At 43.8% G+C, this 24,451-nt stretch overlaps 1 protein-coding gene across 2 annotated transcripts; it reads left to right on the top strand.

Moving 5' to 3' along the window:
• Positions 1-64: 64 nt before the first annotated feature.
• Positions 65-5,416, top strand: FOXL3 (forkhead box L3). 2 transcript variants are annotated; one of them, XM_034784887.1, is made up of 4 exons: positions 65-256; positions 418-546; positions 1,710-1,776; positions 2,149-5,416. In XM_034784887.1, the coding sequence occupies exons 2-4, from the start codon at positions 440-442 to the stop codon at positions 2,629-2,631; spliced, it is 657 nt and encodes a 218-aa protein (XP_034640778.1). In that variant the 5' UTR covers positions 65-256; positions 418-439; the 3' UTR covers positions 2,632-5,416. The 2 variants fall into 2 exon arrangements, with proteins under 2 accessions (XP_034640778.1, XP_034640777.1); XM_034784886.1 differs by having other exon boundaries at positions 69-256; positions 1,608-1,776.
• Positions 5,417-24,451: the final 19,035 nt, after the last annotated feature.

Below are 24,451 nucleotides of genomic sequence, written 5' to 3'. Positions count from 1 at the left end.
ATTGTGTATGTAAAGATGGCAAAACGGCTGGCCCCTCTCCAGCACAGACCACCCAGAGAGCCGGAGCAGAGCTACTGGCAGTACACACCCAAGTTCAAAGGTTCATGGGAGAACTCACCAATTTAATCAGTTATTAGCTGCCTTTCCTATAAGCAGATTGGATGCAACAACAACACCGACAAAAGGAATATCTTAACAGACTGGCTGTCTGGGACTGAAGAATTACAAAAACAATCTCCACCCCAACTCTGAGGAAGTGTGTGTGTGTGTGTGTGTGTGTGTGTGTGTGTGTGCACCGCGAGAGAGAGAGAGAGAGAGAGAGAGAGAGAGAGAATGAGACAGAGGGGAGGGAAAAAGGGAGGAGGGAGCCCAGGCACAGAGAAAGAGAAACATCACTCCATCTCTCTCACTCCACAGGAGCTGAACCAAGAGCAGGAAGATGTTTGATAATACACAATACCCCTATAACTGTTTTAATTATGATGGGGATGACTATCCAACCTGTAGTTCTGACGAAGAGAAAAAATTCACCAGACCAGCATACAGGTAAGGTTAAGTTTTCAAAGTCTTCCTCTGTCCAGGGAAATTGTCTGCACTGTCAGATAATGGGAATTCCCCCTTGGTAACCAGCACAGGTATCCTTCCAGGTAGTTTCCTCAAGGCACAGAGAACTGGGGGGAGGCATTTCTTTTTTCCCCTTGAAATAAGTATTTTTTTCTTCCATCCCACCACTCCTCCTTCTTCCCTCATCTCTTCACTTTGGAGAAAGTGAAACTTCTGGCTTTAATGTCCTGGACTCCTTTGTATCATCAGATTTCAGCTGTCCTTTTCTGCCCTTTTTAGGGACACTGAGGGAAATTAATCAAATTTGTAGGATGCTCACTAAGGAAATAAATGTGGATGTCCCCACAATTGAACAAAGATGCACCATGTGGGTTCATGAATAGGTCTGGAGAAAGATAACATCCAGTGTCCCTCTAATTAGCCAAGGTGATGAACTCTCCAGCCCTGAAGTTATAGGAGGCAGTGGAATGATGGTGTCTCACAGTCTGGTACATTTCACTGGAGCATAATAGATTAGGGAAACTTTCCTTGAGCGGTTTGAGATTTTGGTGTTTTTTAAATATAAGCACTGCCTGCTGAGTGAAAGGAGAAACAGTCTGACTGGGTTTCAATTGTCTGTAAGTAATGCCTGTGTATCATGCTGTATGAATCAATGTGTGTTAAATACATTTTGGTTGGGTCCCTCCTTGACTTGAGATGGCTTTTACAGACATCAACCAGTCTGCTCAGAATCCTTTTGCTTTAGTCTAAGAGCAAGATCCCTATTTCATAGATTCATAGATTCATAGATCTATGAATCTATGAAATAGGGATCTTGCTCTTAGACTAAAGCAAAAGGATTCTGAGCAGACTGGTTGATGTCTGTAAAAGCCATCTCAAGTCAAGGAGGGACCCAACCAAAATGTAGGACAAGGAGGAATTTTATAATTTTATATAAGAATCACCTACACATCTATGTATGAGTGTGAGAGACAGGGGTAGACCCTAGTTATAAAATATACACATACAAGGCAATGGCATAACACTGAATTTTCCTTTTTCAGCTACATTGCCTTAATTGCAATGGCCATCCAGCAAAGTCCTTCAAACAAAGTGACCTTGTCTGGCATCTATGATTTTATAATGAAGAAATTTCCTTACTATAGATCAAATCAAAGAGCCTGGCAGAACTCCATCCGACATAACTTATCACTTAACAGTTGTTTTGTAAAGGTAAGATCAGTAACTGTATATTTGCATACATGCTGTGCGCAACTGAAAATATCTTTATGTAGGAATAGTCTCCCAAAGAAATGTTGGAGGGGGGGGGGGAGCCAAACAATTCAGCTACAAATAATTGTAAATCTCTCTGCAGTCTACATGCTGTCATTTGAAGAGGTAATGTGTATGTTCTTTTCTGATTTATGTTAATATAAAGCAAATTGAAGAGGCTGGATTTTGCCTACAAGTAGTATAATGAAAGAGAATGGGTTTAAATGGCTTGTCATGTATGTTTACACCATTCTTGAATGTAAATAAACACAGATGTTAAGCAGCAGCATCTGTAACACATACAAACACTGAACTGCCTTTAAATGAATACAGGTTCCCAGAACAGAAGGGAATGAGAAGGGGAAAGGAAACTATTGGAGCTTTGCATCTGGATGTGAATCCATGCTGGATCTTTTTGAAAATGGGAATTACAGGCGGAGACGGAGAAGAAGGAACATGAAAAGGGAACACAAAGAGCAGAGACCAAGTGGAGGGAAAGATCCTTCCTCCCCTGAATCGTCTTCCATGGATTCTGGTTTATACAGCATCTCCTGTCATGAAAGTAAATGCGAGCCAACCGAATCTGGACCCAGACTCTTGGAGCCTCATGGGTTCTTTCCAAACAACACCTCCAACAGACAGAGCCTAAACAACTCCTCCCTAGGAAAATCTGACTCTGAAATTAAATTTAGCATCGATTACATTCTTTCAGCCCCAGACCCTTTGCCTGTTCTGAGATCTCAGTATCATATGCTAGATAATAAATATCAATTACTGGAGTCCCAAAAAATTAATCTCCAGTTCTGGACAATGTGATATCATTCACACCTGGTAACAAATTCTGTGATACAGTCTATACAACAGTCTATACAAATTCTGTGATACAGTCTATATTTGGTATCACTGAGTATCATCAGTTGGCCATCTTTTTCCAAAGTAGTTCTCAGAAAGGGTGAGGAGTAACTTGATCAGCCAGCTGAGATGCTATTTATACCACAAGAACTTAGTTTTCTGAGGTTAGAGTCTAATATCTAACTCATAACACTGTTGATGACCTTGACATCTTGTGAAACTGCAGTTTTATTTTCTAAAATATCGTGGACACCAGCTTGCTTTGCATGGATTTTCCTTTCTTCTTTAAATCAATCTACTTTCAGTTTGCTTCTGTCACATCGTACTTTGTAAAAGACAAGGGAGATGTGACTTCACTTACACTGGTGTAAATTAGGATTAACTCCACTATATAGGCCAGATCTTCCGCTGTTGTCAATCCAGTGTGGCTCCATTGATTTATATCAGCTGAGAATCTAGTAGTTTTTTTCTTTAATTGGGTCAAGAAAACAATTTAGCCCATCCTATTTTGCTACATTCGGTATTATGGCTCGGACTATTTGAGTAGTATATAGCATAGGTCAGTCACTGTGCTATTTGATAAATATGTTTATTCATTGCATGATTATGGAATTTTTTGTTGAATTCAGGGCATAACTGCCTAACCAGTGGAAGTGAAATAGTATTCCAGTTAATTGCATGAAAGTTATTGCAAGGCTGCGGAACTCTGGTAAACTTTGATGGCTGATATTACAGACCCACAATATCTATGGTTAAAACAATTTTTCCTGAGATGTAAGAAAGCCCTTGCACATATTTTATATAGTAAGCATAAATGAAGGATCGGCCCTGCAAGAAACTGTATCCGCTGACAAAATGTGGGGAAAAGTAAAGTCCCCCTACCTGCTTTGAGACAAGTTGTACATTCCTATTAAGTGGATTTTTATTGATTCTTCCTGCAAGCAATCACCAAAGTGGTACTTGATACAATTTTAGCAAAACTGGTGAGATTTATAATGTAGAGACATTGACATTAGGATCATGAGCGCCATTTAAAATTATTGTAGCTCGATTACCCTATACACTGTAGATGGATATTTTTTAACAAAAAATTACAATTATGTACAATGATAAGATATGACCGATGCGTAGTAATGTTTTTTCAAGCACATTTTGCACAATTAATTGTTTTCCATTCCCTAACGATGGATTCCACAGAACCCTTATTTGTGGCTTGGCTTGACTTAACCTTGCAAACAACAAACAAACAGCCCAGGATACTAGTTGGTGTAATAGGCAATTATATAAAGAACAAAAATCTGTCTTTGTAACATAAATTCAAGGTAAACAAAGGTAGCTGAGATGATACGTTTAAGCAAAATTGTGCAAAAGGTATGCTCAGGCATGACCTGAATTTTTATCCAGAAGCTTTGACATTTCACTAAGTTATTTTACATTGTTGCTAATATATACTGTACATTTATACTATATATTCTTATATATTGTTATTGAGAAAGGGAGCAATATCACTGCACTTACATGTTGTAAAAATGCATGATGAATGTCTTCTTGATGTTAAAAATATTGCCATCTACCTACAGCTTACCAGCAGCAGTATTCGTTACAAATTGGTAATAAATTCTTATTTGTTTTCAACAATATAAAACTTGAAATCCTTAGGCATTTTTATAACTTAACTGAATACTCTTTTTTAAATGAGAAAGTGGCAAACCATGTCGAAGTTACATCCCAGCATGCCTTCCAAAGTTTCAAAGGATCATTCTTTGGGGCCAAACTCTGCCTTCAGATGGGAGCTTGTCACGCTCGTTGAATCAATGGCTATTCTGTGCAGTCATCCGAAGGCAGATGCATCTCTCCTTTACGCTGATGTAAACACAGAATAAAGCCACTGCCGCCAGTGCACATGGATTCATATCACTGTAAGAGAGAACAGAATTTGCTCCTTAACATATTCACGGTAGAATGTAGGTGTGCAAGAGCATGTTGGTACTTAGTATCTCTATCTATGTATGCACTCAGTTGTGTGTGTGTATGTGTGCACCTCTATGTTTATACATACATTTATGTATTACCGCTTTATATGCAAAACTGTTTTTCTTAATAGTTTTAAACAAGGCGACAATGCTGTTTAGTTTGTAGTTACAGTAAATCTACACAGTATATTTGAAATATATTTTTCTGCTGCTAAATGTACAAACATGCTTCTTACTATGTATTCTTTGTTACTGGGTGACATTTTTAACAAAAGATAACTAAATTGCAGCAAAGGTTGATAGTGAGCCCAATATTGGCTCCTACTGAATACAATGGGAGATTTGCCATTGCTTTCAATGGAGGCAGGACCGGGCGTAACGAGTAACTTTTGGATAAATGTGTTAGAAAATGCAGAGGACAGAAATATAAATGTACAGATTGACATCAGAGAGCTAAAGCTGAATTAATATGCGCAAATAGCCCTTTCTTTTGAACACTGTAAAATGCCTGCTAAGAAAGACTGTTATATTTGAGTTTCCCTAACATACAATCAAAGAAATTTGTGTACAAATGTGTGTTAACATTTGTTTTGCAAAGGATATCAATCATATTTCTAAAAATGAATGGACATATTTCAATTTACCCAGAGTATTATATTCTGAGTACTTCAGAAAGGTTTCCAGCACTTAAAGTGAATGGCATTTAATATAGAACAACATAACAGGGGTGAGGGCTAGATGTGACCTTATTCAAATGTCGTAGCCATTACAAAGCCATTCCCGATGTAATTATAATTAAATACTTTATGCCTTTCTTGCAAATCCTCTGATCGATCATTGATATTAACATTAATATTGTATTAACCCCCGAGCAAATGTCTCCTACACAAGTGATATGGATCACCAGGTTTCCATTAACAAAGTTGTGAGCTATTGCCATATGCTAGTTGTGGATAAATTTACGTAAATTACCTTTCCACAGGGGAAAAAAATGCCCAGTTATTTTCTGCACACACAGTCCAGTGCTATTGCTTCAGTTCTCCCATCACCAGCCTGTCAATGATGTACATAGACTTTAAGGCCAGAAGGGACCATCATGATCATCTAGTCTGACCACTTGCATATTGCAGGCCACAGGACCTCACCCATCCACTCCTGTAATAGACCCATAACCTCTGGTTGAGTTACTCAAATCATGATTTAAAGACTTCAAGTCACAGAGAATTCACTATTTACCAGAGTTTAAAGCTGCAAATGGCCCATGCCTCAAGCTACAAAAGATGGCGAGCCCCAACAAGTCAATGGATATACTCCAGTTTTAGCTCAGAGTAACCAAGAGCAGAATTTGATTCACAGGTTCATATTCTATGTTGAAGCCATTGGGGGTGGGGTGCGGGGGCACAACATGTAAACAAGGGGAGAATGTGGCCCTAGTATTGAGCTCTGTTCATAAAGGGATGGATTTTAATGGGACGCCTTGGGGAATGAGGGATTACTCAATGTGAGTAAGGGTATCCCCTTCTGGCTCTAAAAGAGCACCCCTCATTTATATGTATCAGAATATTCTTACAAGTCTGAAGACAATGCCCTAAACAGCTTGGAATTAGCAGACAAGTAACTCTAATTGGGCCCCACTAACTCATTCCATAGAGAGGGAGTTCCAAAAATCAAATAAAGGCAGTATACAAGAAGCAGCTGGGGTTTGGTGCATGCTGAGTCTTGACTTTCACCTTCCCTTCATCCTATTGTACTGTGTTTTGTTGGGTGGGCTTAGTGTATCACATCTGTTACACACACCTCAAGTCAGTCCTCACACTGGCTATCTGGCTGGGAACTTTAGTGACATGTGATCAAACGAGTGTTTGTAGCAGCGGTTCTCAAACTGTGGGTCGGGACTCCAAACTGGGTTGCGACCCCATTTTAATGGTGTTGCCAGGGCTGGCTTAGATTTGTTGGGGCCTGGGGCTGAAGCCCTTGGGCCCCCTGCCCAGAACAGTGCGGCTCAGGCTTTGCCCCACCCTTGGGGGTGGTGGGACTCGGGCAGGCTCAGGTTTGGTCCCCCCTCCTGGGGTCGTGTAGTTCTTTTTGTTGCCAGAAGGGGGCGTAGTGCAATGACGTTTGAGAAACCCTGGTCTGTACAATCCCCAGAAGCTGACTGGCAGCCTGTCTCATTCTCTGTACCATAATCTAGCCATGGAGAATTCCACTGTTGGATGGGAAACTTCCTGCCAAATGCAGGTCCTGCTGCTACATCTCACTCCCCCCTCTCCTGGCATAGGGGGCATGTTCTGAGAGGAGATGTTCAGCTATTAATTAGAAAGGATGGCATAGGTGCTGGAACTAGAGATGCTGAGGGTGCTGCCGCACCCCCTGGCTTGAAGTGGTTTCTATTATATACAGGGTTTACAGTTTAATTCAATGGCTCTCAGAACCCCCACTATGAAAATTCTTTTAGCACCCTTGAAGGATGGACCTGCCTATATGGGCCAACTGGCTTGTTTCCATCCAGAAGTTATTTGTGTTCGAAAAGGTCCTAAATTTATAGTTGTGACGGTCTGCTAAGCCCTGATACAAAGTACGGCACACGGTGTCACTATTGTGGAATGCATGCTGCAAAGAGAAAACAAGGAATGAGTTTATCTTTCAAATGAAGATCCTGGAATCTTTCAGGATAAACATTCTAAATTAGGAATCAAAACATGCCATGTTTCTCACCATAGCCGTGAAACTGAAAAGAAGCACTCGCAGAACATTGTCAGCCATAATAGGGGACAGGGGATGTAACAGGCCTGACCAACATTTCATTTGTTCTGAGCCATTTTGTGTGCACATTTTCACTGGAGAGCAGGAAAATGCACCGAGTGGGGTTGTGAATGACCTCTGGTCCCCATAGGGTGGTCATTACTTTAAGAGATTAAGAAAAATTTTGGACTGGTAGGACTGAGTAATTCTATTGTTGGTAGAGAAAAGAGGTAAAACCTACATTCTTTCTTGGTCTCATGAGCGGCGCCGGGTTTTTGGTGCCCTAAGTGGGGATCCTTCCGCGCTCCCGGTCATCGTCGGCAATTCTGTGGCGGGGGGGTCCTTCCGCGCTCCCGGTCTTCGGGGCACTTCGGCGGCAGGTCCTGGAGCTAGTGAAGGACCCGCCGCAGAATTGCCACCGAAGACCCGGAGCGCAGAAGGACCCCCCGCCGCTGAATTGCCGCCAAGGGCGGCAAAATGTCACCCCCCCCAAATCCTGGTGCCCTAGGCGACCACCTAGGTTGCCTAAATGGAAGCGTCGGCCCTGCTTGGTCTAGGTTTACGCTATGCACTGAGTTTCTCTTCCTGCTTGAAGCAAGGACAGATGCTAGTAACTAAAGCAGCAAGTAAGCTTCACTATATAACTGTATCAGTCCTTTCATGACCACAGTAAACAATGCTCTGTGTTCAAGTTCCCAGCAGTCTCTCAATTCCTCCCGCAACACATTCAAATATTTTATTTGAACAAGTGCTTGGTCTGTGAATCAAACTCACTGCCTCTCCCACCAAGTGATACGTGGGTCACTCAACCTCCCTGGGTTTGGAATGCATATAGTTGCTAGTACAGGGGCACTGTGTAGACCAGGAAAGACTAGAATTAAATTAACCTCTACATTGCACTAGGGGTGTGACTTCCCCTGCTCATGTACACATACTCGGGTATACTCACTGAGTTAGCATGAGTATAAATACCAGGGTAACTGTGGTAGTACATGGAGAAGCAGCAGAGACATGCCTGAAACCAGTGGGTATCTGCTTGCATGGTTCATCCATTCCACTGCCGCTACACTGCTATTTATATGCATGCTAGCTCGTAGCTCATTGAACTAGCATGAGTATGTGTACATGAGCCGGGGAATCACACCGCCAGCTTGTAATGTAGACGAGACTTAAACATGAGGTTTCCAGTGCCCATCAGAAATTAGCCCCTAGCGTATTTGCAGTGGCTGTAGATCCCTTCTTAGGTTTCACAATTGTGCTATTTATTTTAATAACATTGCTTCATATATTTATCTCTTTGCCTCAGGGTGTTATATTGTGTAAATATCACATTAAAACAGGGCACCATTGTTCCTGTCCTCTCAGTCCCACAATGGTGTTTCCTTAAGTGCAAGCAACAAGAAACGACTCCCTTGATAAGCAATGGATGGGAAGCCTTGAATACACTAAATAACTTGCCTGGCTGGTGCACTGAGCTATGTTTTCTATCTACTCTGTCTCTGTCTTCCCTAGACTGAGGAACATAGGAGCCACTGTCAAACCATGGGATGTAATTCAGTGCTACTTATCATGCAATAACATCATTCTGCACTATGTCATCTGGGAATGACTTTATGCATGAAATCCTGGCCCTGCTGAAGCAAGTGGAGTGTTGACGCTGAGTTCAGTGGAGCCAAGATTTCACCCTGTGTTGCCAGGACCAGTGATTTGCCAGATGAACAGGGGTATTTGGATAACTAACGTATTTAAATATCTGCTGCAGTTATTTGGTGTTCAAACATCAGCACTTTTCTGCTCAAGACAACCTATAGGTCTGATTCTACAGTCTTCAACTCAGGCAAAATGCACGGAAGTCAATGGGAATTTTGTCTAAGTAAGGAATCACAGAAAGATCTGTTGGGTCATTCCATCCATTACCCTGCCGATATAAGATTGTTCCCCAAGGGCCAAACCCTAGATCTAATACACAGTCTGGGTAAATGGGCTGTGCACTGGGATGGTCCTCGAAAGCTATAGGACAGAAACCTGCTACTAATACAATCTCATCCATGGGGCAGAGCTACTGTAGCTTCTTTAGCTGCTCCGTCCACCCCACCCCTCAGTGATGGAGAGTCAGTCGATCATTGTCGAAACCAGGACCCCAAAGCCTCCTTATGCCAAGAGAAAAGAAAGTGAATCAAGACGTGGAAGTGTATGGAAAAGGAAGCAAGAAGTGGAAATATTCTACCTGTAGTGAGGATGTTATTTAAAGAATGAACCCGAATAGCTCTAAAGCAAAGCACTCATCCAGTGGGACGAGAGTGGGGATTTATGTGTATGCAGCTGTACCTGAACATGAGTGGACCAGTGCATCCCTTTTCTTAGCTGAAAAAGAATTTTATTTCTCCTCAGTGAATTTCTCCCAAACCATGGGTCTGGTAGTAATAGGAGCTGGCACCCGCCATTCCCATTTTGCTCAATGGGAAGCACAGGTGCTCAGCTCCTCTCCCAATCAAGACTTACCGTAGATACTCGTTCATAAGCTGAATTTTTTTAGTGAAAAAGGGAAGCACCAGAGACGGGGGTCGGCTTATGAACAGGTATAGAGAGGGAGAGGTGGGACACAGCCCCTCCCCCCAACAGGGGAAGCAAGGAGAGGCAGCAGAGCCAGAAGGGAAGAGGTGGGGCCAGAGTCTCTCCACTTCTGGCCACTCTGCTCTCCCCCCAGCCTCCGAAGCAGCTGCAGTTCGGGGCTGGCAGGCTGCAGCCTTGCCGCTTTGCCCCGCCCCCCAGAACAGGCTGCAGCCGTGCTGCTTGTCCCCGCCCCCCAGAGCAGGCTGCAACCATGCCGCTCGGCCCCGCCCCCCAGAGCAGGCTGCAGCCATGCCGCTCGGCCCCGCCCCCCAGAGCAGGCCGTGGCTGCCCCGCCGGAGCACGCTGCGGCTGTGCCGCCTGACCCAGCCCGCTGGAACATACTGCGGCCGCGCCGCCCAGCCTGCCGGAGCAGCTCTAGCCAGGCCAGAGACATCCTTCCCTGGCCCTCCCCAGATAAAGTGGGAAGGGATGGGATGGGATGGGGAGTGTGTGGGGGTCCTGGACTAGGGGTGGGGTCATGTGGGGGGTGGTCATAGGGTTACTCCCCTGACCCCCAGCTTCTCCCCTCCCAGTTGCTGTCCTGGCCCATCAGGGTAAGCAGCTGGCGTGCCGGGACCCTTTGTTTAATTAGGTTTACCTCTGTGCCTGCGGACACTCGAGGTAAACAAACCATCTCAGCCCACCAGCGGCTGATCCTGATGGCCCGGGAGCCAAAGTTTGCTGACCCCTGAATTATAGGGTCAGTTTATGAAGGGGTCATAAAAATGTTCTATTTTTACTTATCCACCTTGGAGGGGTCGGCTTATAAACAAACTGGCTTATGATCGAGGATGTACGGTATATTGTCTACATGGTAACGCACACGTGATTTCACTACAATGTTTTAGCTTGCAGAGCAAAATATACAAAATTGAACAATCATATTTTGTCATGATTATTACCTTTTTTTCTATTATCATACTACCTAGAGGCCCCAGTCAGCGACAAGGGCCACAGTGCGCTTTGTATTTTAATTATTTTAATGTATTTTAATTAATTACCTGTTCTTATGGCTAGGTGGACTTATGGCTAGGTGGGCAAACTACGGCCTGGGGGTCACATCCGGCCCTTCAGATGTTTTAATCTGGCCCTCGAGCTCCCACCGGGGAACAGGGTCTGGGGTTTGCCCCACTCCATGTGTGCCGTGGCTCCGCATGGCTCCCGGAAGCAGCGGCATATCCCCGCTCCAGCTCCTATACATAGGGACAACCAGGGGGCTCCGCACATTGCGCTCCCCCCCCCAAGTGCCGTGCCTGTAGCTCCCATTGGCCAGGAACCACAGCCAATAGGAGCTGCAGGGGCAGTGCCTGTGGATGGGGCAGCATGCAGAGCTGGCTGGCTGCGCCTCTGCGTAGGAGCCAGAAGGGGGACATGCCACTGCTTCTGGGAGCTGCTTGAGGTAAGCGCCACCCAGAGCCTGTACCCCTAACCCCCCCCCCCGCCCCCAACCCCCAGCCCTGATCCCCCTTCCACCCTCTGAACTCCTCAGTCCCAGCCCAGAGTACCCTCCTGCACCCACACCCCTCATCCCCAGCCGCACCCCCGAGCCCGCACCCCCAGCTGGAGCCCCCACACACCCCAACCTGCTGCCCCAACCCGGAGCCCCCTCCTGCACCTTGAACTCCTAATTTCTGGCCCCACCCCAGAGCCTGCACCTCCAGCTGAACCCCACAACCCCTTCCACATCCCAACCCCCAATTTTGTGAGCATTCACGGCCCACCATACAATTTCCATACCCAGATGTGGCCCTTGGGCCAAAAAGTTTGCCCACCCCTGATTTATATGTACCAGCATGTCCCAAAAAGACAGTCTCTGCCCCAGAGATTGTAGTCTTGGAAAATCAATATTTTGCTTCTCTTCCCCTTTCTAAGTTCCATAGATACCTGTCTTGATCTCAACCTAAGCCCTGAGTATAAGGTTTGACCCAATATTAAAGAGGAGGAGATAGGAATAAAGTATTGTTATAGCAGGAGTCGTCAGGTAGCACTGTTAATTATTAATTATTCTATTTTATTTATATTACTGGAGCACCTAGGATCTCTAATCATGGACCAAAGCTAGGTGCTGTACAAACACAGAACAAAAAGACAGTCCTTGTCCCAATAATCCTGTGTGTCCTTGTTCTTAGTGTGAAAGCAGTGTCCAGCCTTTGAACATATGCTGTGTGTTGTGTTAAGTTTGTGATCTGGGTTCTTTGGGAGAACTTGTGGTAAACAGCAAGACATTTTGTCCTCTGCCTTGATCTCTCCAACCAGAGTCCAATCTTGGTGCAGAGTTGCTTCTTGGGAAGCAGACATTGGTGTTTGGTCTGAGATTCCTAAAATGAGAGATAGGGGGCAGTTACCTGTGTGCTTTTTGTGACCACCTCTGTTCCCAGGCTGGTGTATATAATGTAAACAAAAGTCATACTGAGAAATGACCCAAACAGCAGCACAGATTTCTTCTGCATCAGGAAACCGACGTCAAGGCCCCCAAATCATCTAAAGCTTAGCAGAGGGATGATAGTACACTACCTTCTACTTTGTTTTGCTATCGATGAAATTACAGGTAAACAAACATTTGCAAAATGATACATATTTACTTTCCTTAGCAAATACCAAGTGCATTTAAGGTAAACAATGGATACATGGTTTGATTTGTTGTTTTAAGGACCCATTTCCTTTGAAGAAAATAAAAAGCCTCTTGTGTTGTGATCCTGCAGACTATAAATGAGCAGCTCTCATATGCTTTTGTGCAATTATTTCTCTACCAGCTTTAGGCTACTTCAGACAAAATTTTAAAATAAAATGTGAACTCACTGAACTGAAACTGGTGGTATTAGATTTATAATAAACGGAGGTAGGTCACATAATCATGTCATTAAAAGAAAGACGTTCAAATTCAAGCAGCAACATTTTAACCCTACTTAGTCCCTGATTCTGCTCAATGGGAATTTTGACATCGTCTTCGGTGGAAGCCTGATTATCCCAGGATGGTGCTCCAGGGCAGTTCAAGCATCCTGTTAACTATTATCTTTTCATCCTCCTCAGCTTCCAGGCTCACAACTGCCCCCAGTTCAGTCATTGGAATGACGCATCCAGCCATATTCACTGGAATGGGATTGGTAAAGTGGGGGAGTTAAAGGGAGCTAATAGCTCCGCTAGGGAAGAAATTTAATATGCCGATAGCATGAAACCGCTGTGTCCAGCTCGGAAGCTGTCAGTCAAGGAGAGGAGAGATTTGGGATCCGATTCAGAAGAGCACCTAAGCACTCATTTAATTTTTTAGGCATGTGCGTAAGTCCATCCCTATTCAGGAACTTAAGCATGTGCTTAGGTGTTTGCTGGATCGAGGTCTTAGTTTTAGAGGTTCCCCATAGTTCCCCAAGATAAGAACTTGAAGGGTTGGGGATGTTTCCCTTCTGTGGCAGATTAACTCTTTCCCTGCATTCGGGAACCACCTTCGTTCCCGAGAAGGCCACAGAGATTTTCTGCTAGGTACTGTAGTACCTGTAGCTGTAGTTGTTATTCTTTTACCAAGTATTTATTTCAAAAGGCTTCACTGTATAGCAGGGGTGGGCAAACTTTTTGGCCCGAGGGCCACTTCTGGGTATGGAAATTGTATGGCGGGCCATGAATACTCACAGAATTGGGGATTGGGGTGCAGGCTCTGGGGTGGGGCTAGAAATGGGGAGTTCAGGGTGCGGGAGGGTGCTCCGGGCTGGGACCGAGGGGTTCGGAGGGCGGGATCAGGGCTGGGGCAGCCACCCCTGCAGCTCCCACTGGCCGCGGTTCCCAGCCAATGGGAGCTGCGGGGGCAGTGCTTGGGGCGGGGGCAGCATGCTGAGCCCCCTGGCTGCCTCTATGCGTAGGAGCCAGAAGGGGGACATGTCACTGCTTCCGGGAGCCGCCCGGAGTGGGGTAAGCCCCTGACCCCGCTCCCCGGCTGGAGTGCCGGAGCGGGGCAAGCGGGAGCTTGAGGGCCAGATTAAAACATCTCCGGGGCCGGATGTGGCCCCCCCCAGGCCATAGTTTGCCCACCCCTGCTGTATAGCTATATGCATGTTCAGTTTAGTGCAGGGAAAGAGACTACAGTATTTTGAAAATGTATTTTTCTAAGGAGTATTCCTTTAAGTGAGTTTTCTGTATTCCGTTATCTGGAGGGGGGAGGAAGAGGGCACACATGAAATTGATACTTCAGCCTTAAGTCTTGATTGCAATTACTGGTTGGAGTTTAAAGTTTTTCTAACTGTTTGGCTCACAAGACAAATGAATGTATAGCTACTGAAATTGATCATTGGGCTTCCTGTTTTCTTGGCTGTGATCTAGTAATATTGACATACTGTAAAAGGAAATTACAATCTGAACTACTAGTAGCAATAGCTCGAGGCAATTACAGAAGTATCGCTGTTCATGGCACACAAGCTCCTTTATTAGGTTTAACCATATTACGATTATAACATTCATGTAAGGGAACAGGAATGGCAATATAGGTATGTTTTGAAACAGCAGCAAACAACAAATTTGCTTCTATCTCGTCTCTGGAGAGGCTGGGTGGCCTAGTGGATGGGTCATCAGATTGGGGCTCAGGATTCCTGCTTTCTATTCCCAGCTCTACCTCTAAACTGCTGGGGTGACATCACCATTCTGTGCCTCAGTTTCCCCATCTGTAAAATGGGGATAATGATACTGCACTCTTTTGCAGAGGGCTTTGAGAACTATGGATAGAAAGTATTATAATTATTACCTTCTGTTTTCTGCTGTTTACTATCACCCCTGCATCTCTGCTTTCCTCATCTCTGTCTTTGGGTCCTGCCTACCTTGTGAAAAGCCACCATGTCACCGGACTCAGGTCCAACACCATAGCCCCCTGCAGGGCTGGCTCCAGGCACCAGCACAGCAAGCAGGTGCTTGGGGCGGCCAACGGAGAGAGACGGCACTTCCAGCTCTTCGGCGGCAATTCAGCAACGGGTCCCTCAGTCCCTCTCGGAGGGAAGGACCTGCCGCCGAATTGCCGCCGAAGAATGAAGCAGCGGTGGTAGAGCTGCCGCCGAAGTGCTGCCGATCACGGCTTTTTTTGTTTGTTTCATCGCTTGAGGCGGCAAAAATGCTGAAGCCAGCCCTGGCACCCTGCATGGTTCAGTGTTGCAGTGTAGAGGGGTCTGAGCCATGCTTTAGTCATGAATCATGTGCTAGCCATGCAAAGGGCAAGGGCCAAGAATGTCTATGCTTAATAAAAAATTAGACACTAAAATACAATTTGGTCCTATCTACATAGTAAGATTAATAGATTTTAAGCCAGAAGGGACATTTGTGATCATCTAACCTCTCTCATAACACAGGCTATAAAACTTCCCTGAATCAATTCCTGTTTCAAGTCCACTAGCTCTGGTTGACCTAGCACAAGAACTGTGTTTTAGCTGGGTCGAGGGACAGCTGTTTTGTAACAAGGTCCTGCAACATGGTAGATTGTGCAATGCAGATGGCACATTTATCTCCTGTTGTCTTGCTCTTCTTCCTCCCTATTTGCTCTTTTTCTTCCTCATCTCTCTGTCTCCTTTCTGCCCTCTTACACTTTGTCTTCCCTGCCCCCTAACATCCCAGCAGGGCAAAAAAACTTCTTGCACCCACTGCCTCAGACCAGAGTGTCAGCAGAATAGCAAGTGCTGAGTGGTATGTTGGGAGCTTGTGCTGGGCGCTGCTAAGAGGGGGCAAGATACAACGGAGCCAGTTGTGGCTCCCTGATTCTGGGGCCAGTTCTAGCCCCATGCTGGCTGCCTTTGACACAGGAGAGGACATCTAGCAAGTACCAAGCCGGGATTTGCAGAAGCACAGTGCACTCAGGTCACAGCCCCTCCCTGCTCTAACAGACTCTCTGCATTAGGGCTGCAGCTCTCTGCCCTTTGGGGGTGCTTCATTCACCAAGAGTGAAGCTGAAGGCAGGTCAAGTGGAACTTTACTAAGCCCTGTGCACTGCCCTGTCCATGCAGCTGAGTTGCTTCCAGCCTAGTCCGGCATTCCTTATTCCACTGGTGTCCCTGCCAATAACGGCCCCTCCCGGGAACATGGTCCCTCTGACTCCAGTTCCACTGATCATGATACGTCTTCCCTATTGTATAAACCTTTTCATATAAATGTTAAAAACAAATAATTGATGCCCGGACCCCCACATGATGTCATTTCAGCCACTGATTATGAAACAGGGGTGATCCAGCTGGTTCCTATCCTTTTTGCACTGCAAGAGTGGCACAGAGGGGTGGGATGGCAGTGGAGGTTCTGATACCATGTCTCGAGTCCTTCTGTAAAGTATCTAGCAGTCTTTTAGGTCCCATATAGTAAATAATCATGATACTTGGGGACTGTTGTTATGCATGGTGCAAAGTGGCTTTAAAGGAGCCTTATCAATGTAAGATGATAGGCTGATCAAATAGTGTATCAAGTCAGAGGAAGAAAAAGAGAGTTCACCACTCATCCAGGCTGGAGAGCAAACCAGCTGCCCAAAGGGGAGAGGTTAATATAGGACATGCAGAATGAAGAACCTTCTTGCTTTTCCTGCCTTTGAACTGTTTATTCTTTCTTTCAGTGTTTCATTTTGTTTTAAAGGATTGTCAATGAGGCATAAGGAGGGAAAGACAGCTCAAATAAAGCTGATCTCCTAATCAAATTCAGTCCCACGTTTGTAGTGCACTCAGGAGAGAAATACTTAGGGTATCAAAAAAAAAGAGAATAATTCCACATATATGTGCATAGTAAAGGTCCTGATCCTAAATCCACGGAAGCCAGCGGGAAAGAGTTCTATTGACTTCAATGGTGTACAAGGCCCATAATAAGAAGTGAACTCAGACCTTTGATTTCAATCTTCATAAAATACGTAGGCAACAGACATGTTTCTTGTTGTCTTAAATAAACTGTTGAGGACAAGAAATAGAAAATTCCAAGGATTAATGAATGGGTTGGGATAAAATGAGAGCCTCCTTCAACCAAACAAGCCTCATCCGAAGTTAAAGCAGTTTGAGCAACTTTAGTTCCCTTTATGTTTCATTTTCATGATCCTTTGCACTACCTGGTTCTCAATGGGAAAATTCTGCCAATATAGTGCTAGAAAGATTTATCATTATCATTATTTCTGTTGCAGTGGAGTACAAGGTGTGCTAGGCGCTGTATAGAGATACAGCAAGACTTGGACTTGCTCAAAGGGCTCACAAAGAGTTAAAACCAAAGAGCGGCAGAAAGGGATAAAAGATACCAGTAAAATGGAGATGGAGATGACACACATCCTTCATGTGTGAATATAGGTACTGCCAACCCCAAGTGTTAACAAGTCATGAGTCAGGACCCCAAGACTAAAAATCATGAGCTTTATTGGTCCCTGTTTCTAAGTTTCCCTCCATAATCATGAAGGCTAGAAACATTTTTTAACAAAAATAGAGAGTCTCTTTCAATCACATGACTACAGGAGGTGGGGTTTTATGAAAAACGCTGAATATCACAAGAATTATGATAAAATCACAAGACCTGGCAATTCTGTTATTATTATTGTTACCTTTCATTTTATTTTTAAGTTGAGGTTAAAAATACTAATTTCCCACAGCTAAGCCAAAGAAACCTTTTACCTGAACTGCTCCCCACAGTGCCCACTGAGACAGTAAACTCAGGGGGAAATCCTGGCCCCATTGAAGTCAGCAAGATCCAAGAGCTGGAAGCTGAAACTAGACAAATTCAGACTGGAAGTTATGTATACATTTTTAACTGTGAAGATAATTAACCATTGGAACAACTTAGCAAGGGTGGGGGTGGGTTCTCTATCACTAGCAATTTTTAAACCCAGACTAGATTTTTTTTTCTAAAAGATCTGCTCTAGTTCAAACAGAAAATATTTTGGGGGAAGTTCTGATGGCCTGGGCTATATAGGAAGTCAGACTAAATGATCCTAGTCGTCCTGTCTGGCCTTACAATCTATGAATGGGAACTTTGCCACTGAATTCAATGGGGCCAGGATTTCACACCCACTCAGTTCTCCATAAGTCACCCTGCTGGCAGTCACTTGATTCTGAGTACAGCGTGAATGGGGCATTCTTACTGTTTCACACACAGACTCCTGGAGACTGGGATGGTGCTCTGACAGGCAATGGGGGCTCTTGACTCAGATAAGTTCCTTATAGAGGAGCGAGTAGACAACTAAGATGCAAGTCTGGACCCAGGGAGTGGTTGGGAGAGCCAAAAATGACTTTCTCCCCCAGCCACTGCTGGCCCATTTGCTTCCCATGTCAGTTTCTGGCCTGCCTGAGTCCAGCTCTACTCTTCATATGGAATTTCCAGCTCAACAGGAAGCAGGAAGTACTTAAAATTCATTAGTTCAGTTGCACAGGTCCAGAAGAAACTACGTTTAAATGTTGCCTTTTGAGAAACTTCCCAACCAAAACAAGCTCATTTCTTATTACTTTCTACAGTACCCATCCGTGGCTCCATCCTGAAGTAATGATCCGTGGCCATCCCTAATGCAGAAACGGCAGACAGTCGTGCTTCTTGGCCGACCAAACTTCTCTGCAGAAAAGTTCAGCTGAACCACAAAAATTATTTTTTTCTTGCCTATATGATTTGCAAGTGGGGAAATTTTACTAATGAGCTCTGCTCTCCTTCCTTCAGAAACCCTGGGAGGGTTACATATGTGGCTGGTGTATCTAAGCTGCTGGAAAACCTGGTTGTACGTGTGTATGTAACACATTCATGCCAAATTCCAAAGCTTTTCTGTGTATTTAGGGAACTCTTACCTGCCACGTCAATGCAACCACTTCTGAAAAGGAATAAAGTAGTCATTCTTTTATGGCGTCACTTCATAAGAGTTTTTGGAGGTGAAAAACCAAGCACAGTTTGTCTCTTTGGAATGCAAGATGTGACTAGGTACTAATATAATACAAGTAATAATAAAAATAAGATTTTATCCAAAATGAAACTCAACTTGTTTGAGGCTTGGAAAACGTCTGTAAACTTAAAACAAAATGTGTATTTTCCTGAGTGTCCATATTTCCTAGTTTTTACTGAATCGGGAAGCAGAAATGCCAAAATGCTTGAGAACTACTCTTCTTGTTGGATTTCCAACTCAGCCAAAACGAAGCATAGTGGAAGACTCAAGAAACAGGCTGTTCTCCTGAGGTTTCTGAAACAAAGTGTCGTAAGTTCAGACAAAGTTCCCAAAAATATCCAAATTTTTGAATGTTTATCTGAACCAAACATCCTAATGTCAGCCTAACACTGATCACGATGAAAATGGAAGGGGAGCTTAGTTATAAAGTATTGTGGCTGCTTGACATGTGGCTTGCCTCCTATATATGTGACCAGATCATGACTTATATGGTGAGCCTGCTAAGGGTCTGATCTAGCAAGACAGAAGTCAACGGGAACTTTCCATTGACTTCAATGGGTGTAGAATCATGCTGTAAATTAACAGTCCTAGTGGGTTCCCTAGGTGGATTTTCTTCACCAAACCCATTTTTGTTACATAATTAAAAATCCTGGCTAGCTTGTTGAAATAATGAATCATCAGTCAGGGTAGTTTTGGGGGCTTACTGGGGGATTTTCAGTCAGTGTTAGCTTTTTTTATTTTAGCAACAAAATGATGCAGATAATTTGTTAATGCTTTGTACTTCTGATGCTCCAGCATCTGAACACTGTTAGTGTGAGCAAGAACTTGGCAGAATTACGTGTGAATTTTTGTTTTATCTTTTCCACGTCAAAGAAAGAATGTCTGAAGCAAGGAGGTATGTAAACTTTCTGTTTTCTGCACTGCAAATTATTTCAGGATAAAAATGGATCCCTTTCAGACTTTTCATTTGCTTTCATATCATTTCTTTTTAAAGAAGTTATGCCAAATATAAATGTAACTGAATTCAGTTTGTACAGTTAGGTACTGATCCTGCAAAGACTTATACAACTTGTGTAAATGTACACACGCGAATAGTCCAATTGAGTCCCATGGAGCTACCCATGTGTGTAGGGTCTGCAGGATCAGAGCCTCGCTTATATTTGTCCTTCATTTTGGTTTCATTTATTTGTGTAAATATTAGCATCCATCAACTGTGTAATACAGACTTTTCATTAGTTGTTTGATCATGGCGGGAAAAGCTATTAATTTAGTCAGTTGCCTGCAATGAGCTCTCGGGTTGCTGCAATTCCAGGAACTGATGAAAACAATAAATGTTAGACTGTATTAGATGTAAAGGTTAATCCATAAATCAAAGGGAAATGTCAGCTGCCTTTTAACATTGATTGAGATGTAATTTGGTGTTGGTAGTGATATGTTTGTTACATAAATTCACAAATGCACTCAATTCCTGTTAGGAGTCTGGGTCTTGGTAACTTGAAACAAATTAAGTAGATTGTTTTGTTTATATAGCCATAGAAAGATTGATTACCTCATTCCATTTTGATTGCCATATATCACTGATTTCAAAGCAAATGAATATTTACAACTGACTCTTCTGCCAGTGCTGTACATGTGATTCTGGATGGAAAGTGCAATCTATTGTTTTCCCCTGAAAGGACCAGCATTTACTCTAACTACCGTTTCATTAAGTGTGCTGTTTCTTTTGATTTTAAATTAACCCATTTTTTAAAAAATTACAGACTAAGAAAAAGCCTCTCTATTAATATGATCAAATATATACATGAAAACAAAGACAAGAAGGGAATGACACAATTTAGACCAGAATAGAAAACACTGATTTGGTGCCAAAAATAACAGAAAGAAAAGACTATTAAGGACTGACATCAGGGACCTGAGTCTCACTTATATTAAGGCCCCTTTGCAGTGCTCTGGCATTGTAAATAACCCGAGTGTGGGTCCCTTTTCACTGTCAGAGTCGTCTAAAGGGCTGTAGTGTAAATGAGAATCAGGTCCGCAGGTAAGTAAATAAATTAAACCGTTCAGGCATTATCTACTGTAGGGAATTTTAGAAAACACTCTCATGGGTAGTAGTTACCCCAGAGTAAGCACCAGTGAAAGCCACAGACTTCTGCTACTTGTGGAATTTTTACGACTGGTCGCCAAAGCTTTCCCTACACAGTAACTCCAGTACATGGTAAATTCTCTATCGTTTGGAGTTTTCACTACGAGACTGGAGGTCTCTGTAAAGAGAGAAGCTCTTGAACAGCCATAAATTATTGGGCTTGAGGTAGGAAGCACTGGCTTAAAATCTATGGGCTGTGTTATGCAGGAAGTCTGCTTAGAAGGTCATAATGCTTCCCTCGGGCCTTATCATAATGGTTTCTTCTAGCCATAAAGTCATTGCATCTATGACTCCTAACCAGTGAAGCAGAACCAGTGCTACTACTGCTGGGAATTCCCCACCTCCCTCCCCAAAAAAATCCTGAATGTAGGTGAGGGCATAAACAATCCAAACACCCAAAATTCTTCTACTATAACGAAGTAGAAGAGATGAGTTTTCATCCACTTCTAAATCATCCTGAACCTCTTCCCAGCAAAGCATTTGGACATTTCCAGGCGAGGAAAGCATGGCTGAGATTTTCAAAGCCATGGAAAGCGCTTGGGTGGCCAATTCCCACTGGGACCAGGGAGTCCACATCCTTTAGGTGACTTTGAGAATCTCAGTCTACACAGCATAGGCAATATGGTTGTACAGTAATTCCTCACTTAAAGTCGTCCCGGTTAACGGTTAATGTTGTTTCGTTGTTATGTTGCTGATCAATTAGGGAACATGCTCATTTAAAGTTGTGCAATGCTCCCTTCTAACGTCAATTGGCAGCCACCTGCTTTGTCCACTGCTTGCAGGAAGAGCAGCCCGTTGCAGCTAGCTGGTGGGGGCTTGGAACCAGGGTGGACCAGCAGCCCCCCATCAGCTCCCTGCTCCCCTAAGTTTCCTGTGCTGCAGCCACCCAGCAGGCTATCAATCAGCAGTTCAGCTGCCCTCCCCCCACTGCCATGTGCTACTCCTGCCCTCTGTCTTGGAGCTGCTCCCAGAGACTCCTGCTTGCTGTGCAGAGGGGAGGAGGGGGGCTAATGTCAGGGTGTCCCCCTCCCCCCTGCTCTTGCACCCCACTTACCCGTTCTCCATATAGAGCGGGGGGGGGAGGGGACACAGACGGAGAGAGACAGAGAGAGCTTGGGGCAGCAGCTGTTGTCTCAACTTCCTGATCTTAAAAAGACAATGCACTTAAGAGTGGGTCAGCTTACTTAAAGGGGCAGTGTGCATCTCTCTCTCTCACACACACACAAGGTGTGTGTCTGCTATGCTGTCTCCCCTCTCTCGTGTTCGTGCTGCCTTGATGAGAGGCTACATTAACAACAATGTGTTAACCCTTGAGGGCTCAGCCGAGTGCTAGTTCATCATTTAGCAGCAAGGCATTCCCTGGGAAATATCCCTCCCTCTTCCACCCTCTAACTTCACCACCTCAACCAAGCTTCACAATCATCATAGCTGTGAACAGTATTAAATTGTTTGTTTAAAACGTATACCGTGTGTATATCTATATAATATATAGTTTTTTGTCTGATGAAAAAAATTTCCCTGGAACCTAAGCCCCCCCTATTTACATTAATTCTTATGGGGAAATTGGATTTGCTTAACAGCGTTTTGCTTAAAGTCACATTTTTCAGGAACGTAACTACAACATTAAGCGAGGAGTTACTGTACTGATTTTGATATCTTCCAAAAAAGGGAGGCTTTGCATGTGTGTGGTGGGAGGAGAACCCAGGCAAAACACTGGAAACACGGGAGCACATTCTCAGCTGGTGTAAATGGGCACAGGTGCATTGACTTTAATGGTGTTTCACTCATTTCCACCGACAGAGAACTTGGCCCATAATTCTGAGCTGCCTTATAATACCATGACACAAGCCCAGGCATGGGGCAGGAGGGTCATAGTGCTGCAGGGATTCTGAGCAGCATTGCTGCCCATAGGCAGGTGGGGACAGTCTGCCGTAACTTGTCCCGCGAATGGTGACTAAACAGTGTTGGCCCCTGGAACAACTTACCATAAAGAAGGCGCAAAGGTGGTTTAAAGCCACATTAGCCCACAACCCCCTATGAGTTTTGTGCTGCACCATTTAGAAGCTCGGAGCAAAATCTTCTTCCTCTTGGTAATCTGAAGCAAGGCAGTCAAATTTCAATCACACCCCACTCGGTATAACAATGCATTGCCAGTTAACATCAGAATGTCACATACCAGGGAGTATGATTTTTTTGCTATAATAAATCTACCTCTCTATAGGTCTGGGGCTCTCCTCTAGAGCTTTTTCTGGTATAAAATTAGTGGTTTTAGATTTTTCATCTACATTTAACGAATTTACGTACACCCTTCTCATCGAACGCTCAATATCCCCAGCTTTCAATGATGGACTTATAATGAGCGTCACAATAGCAACTTGTTCCCATGCATTTTAATCCTAAATTCAACAACTCTGAAATCTTCTGTGTAGATTAGAGGTGTCCGGCTGATTCATGTGGATAATTTCTCTGTGAATATTAATATGATTTCATTTATTTCTAATGTGGTGCGCTAAAATTCGAATTAGAAGGACTTCCATAAAAACTACAAAGACATACATAAAGACTGGTGACTAGGGTGAGCCTCAAGGACATGGATAAGAATGAGTGATGGATGTAAAGAGACCTCTGAACCCCATCAGTTTCAGAAATTCCTCCCGCGCGTGCTCGCACACACACACACACACACACACACACACACACACACACACACACACACACACACACACACACACACCAGCAAAGGCCAGTTCTTGCTTCAGTTACAGCAGTCACTCTTCTTTCCTGTTTGTGTGTTTTTACAGCAGGGACTATATTAAGAAAAATAAAAGGGGCGGGGGGCGAGGACTAAGGATGAGAATCCTTCCTTGCTTGGAGAATACTGTGTGAATGTGACAAAACAGAAAATTGATGGAGACTGTGTGTTAGTATCAGATTTTTTAAATGACTGTGAACGAGATCTGGTTGAAATTCGCCAAATTTAGAGTTTTTAATTATTCTTTTTCTATAAACTAGGTTGAAAATTTTCAGTAATCCAAACAATTCAACAAAATGTTGACCTTTTTCTAAAAGGGAATAACCACTAATTAAAAAAAAAAAATCACAGCTTCTTTTCAACCATTGCTTCTAACCCTTGAATCTGTCAGGCTCAAGACAAAAAATAATGTATTTCTCTTAAAAATATTTGGGCCCTAAATTAATTTTTTTTAATCCCTTATATAAAAATATATAAAAATAGTAGAGTCCATAAACCTGATCCTCCTGTCATTCAGAATGGTATATATGCAGAGTAACTCCACTTAATTCAGTGGCATTACACTGCTGTGAAACTGGTGTAAGCAAGAAGAGAATCAGGCCTATTGTACGGCTGTTGAGCAAAGGTAACTGTCCAAGTAGAGTTCCCCATAAGAATCGAACCTTTCTCACTGGATGTGAAGACATGTGGAGTTAGTGAGCTGCATGAAGATGGTGGGT

Source organism: Trachemys scripta, chromosome 10, assembly GCF_013100865.1.
Source record: "Trachemys scripta elegans isolate TJP31775 chromosome 10, CAS_Tse_1.0, whole genome shotgun sequence".
NCBI classification, from domain to species: domain Eukaryota; kingdom Metazoa; phylum Chordata; order Testudines; family Emydidae; genus Trachemys; species Trachemys scripta.
This window is presented reverse-complemented; position numbering and strand designations above follow the sequence as displayed.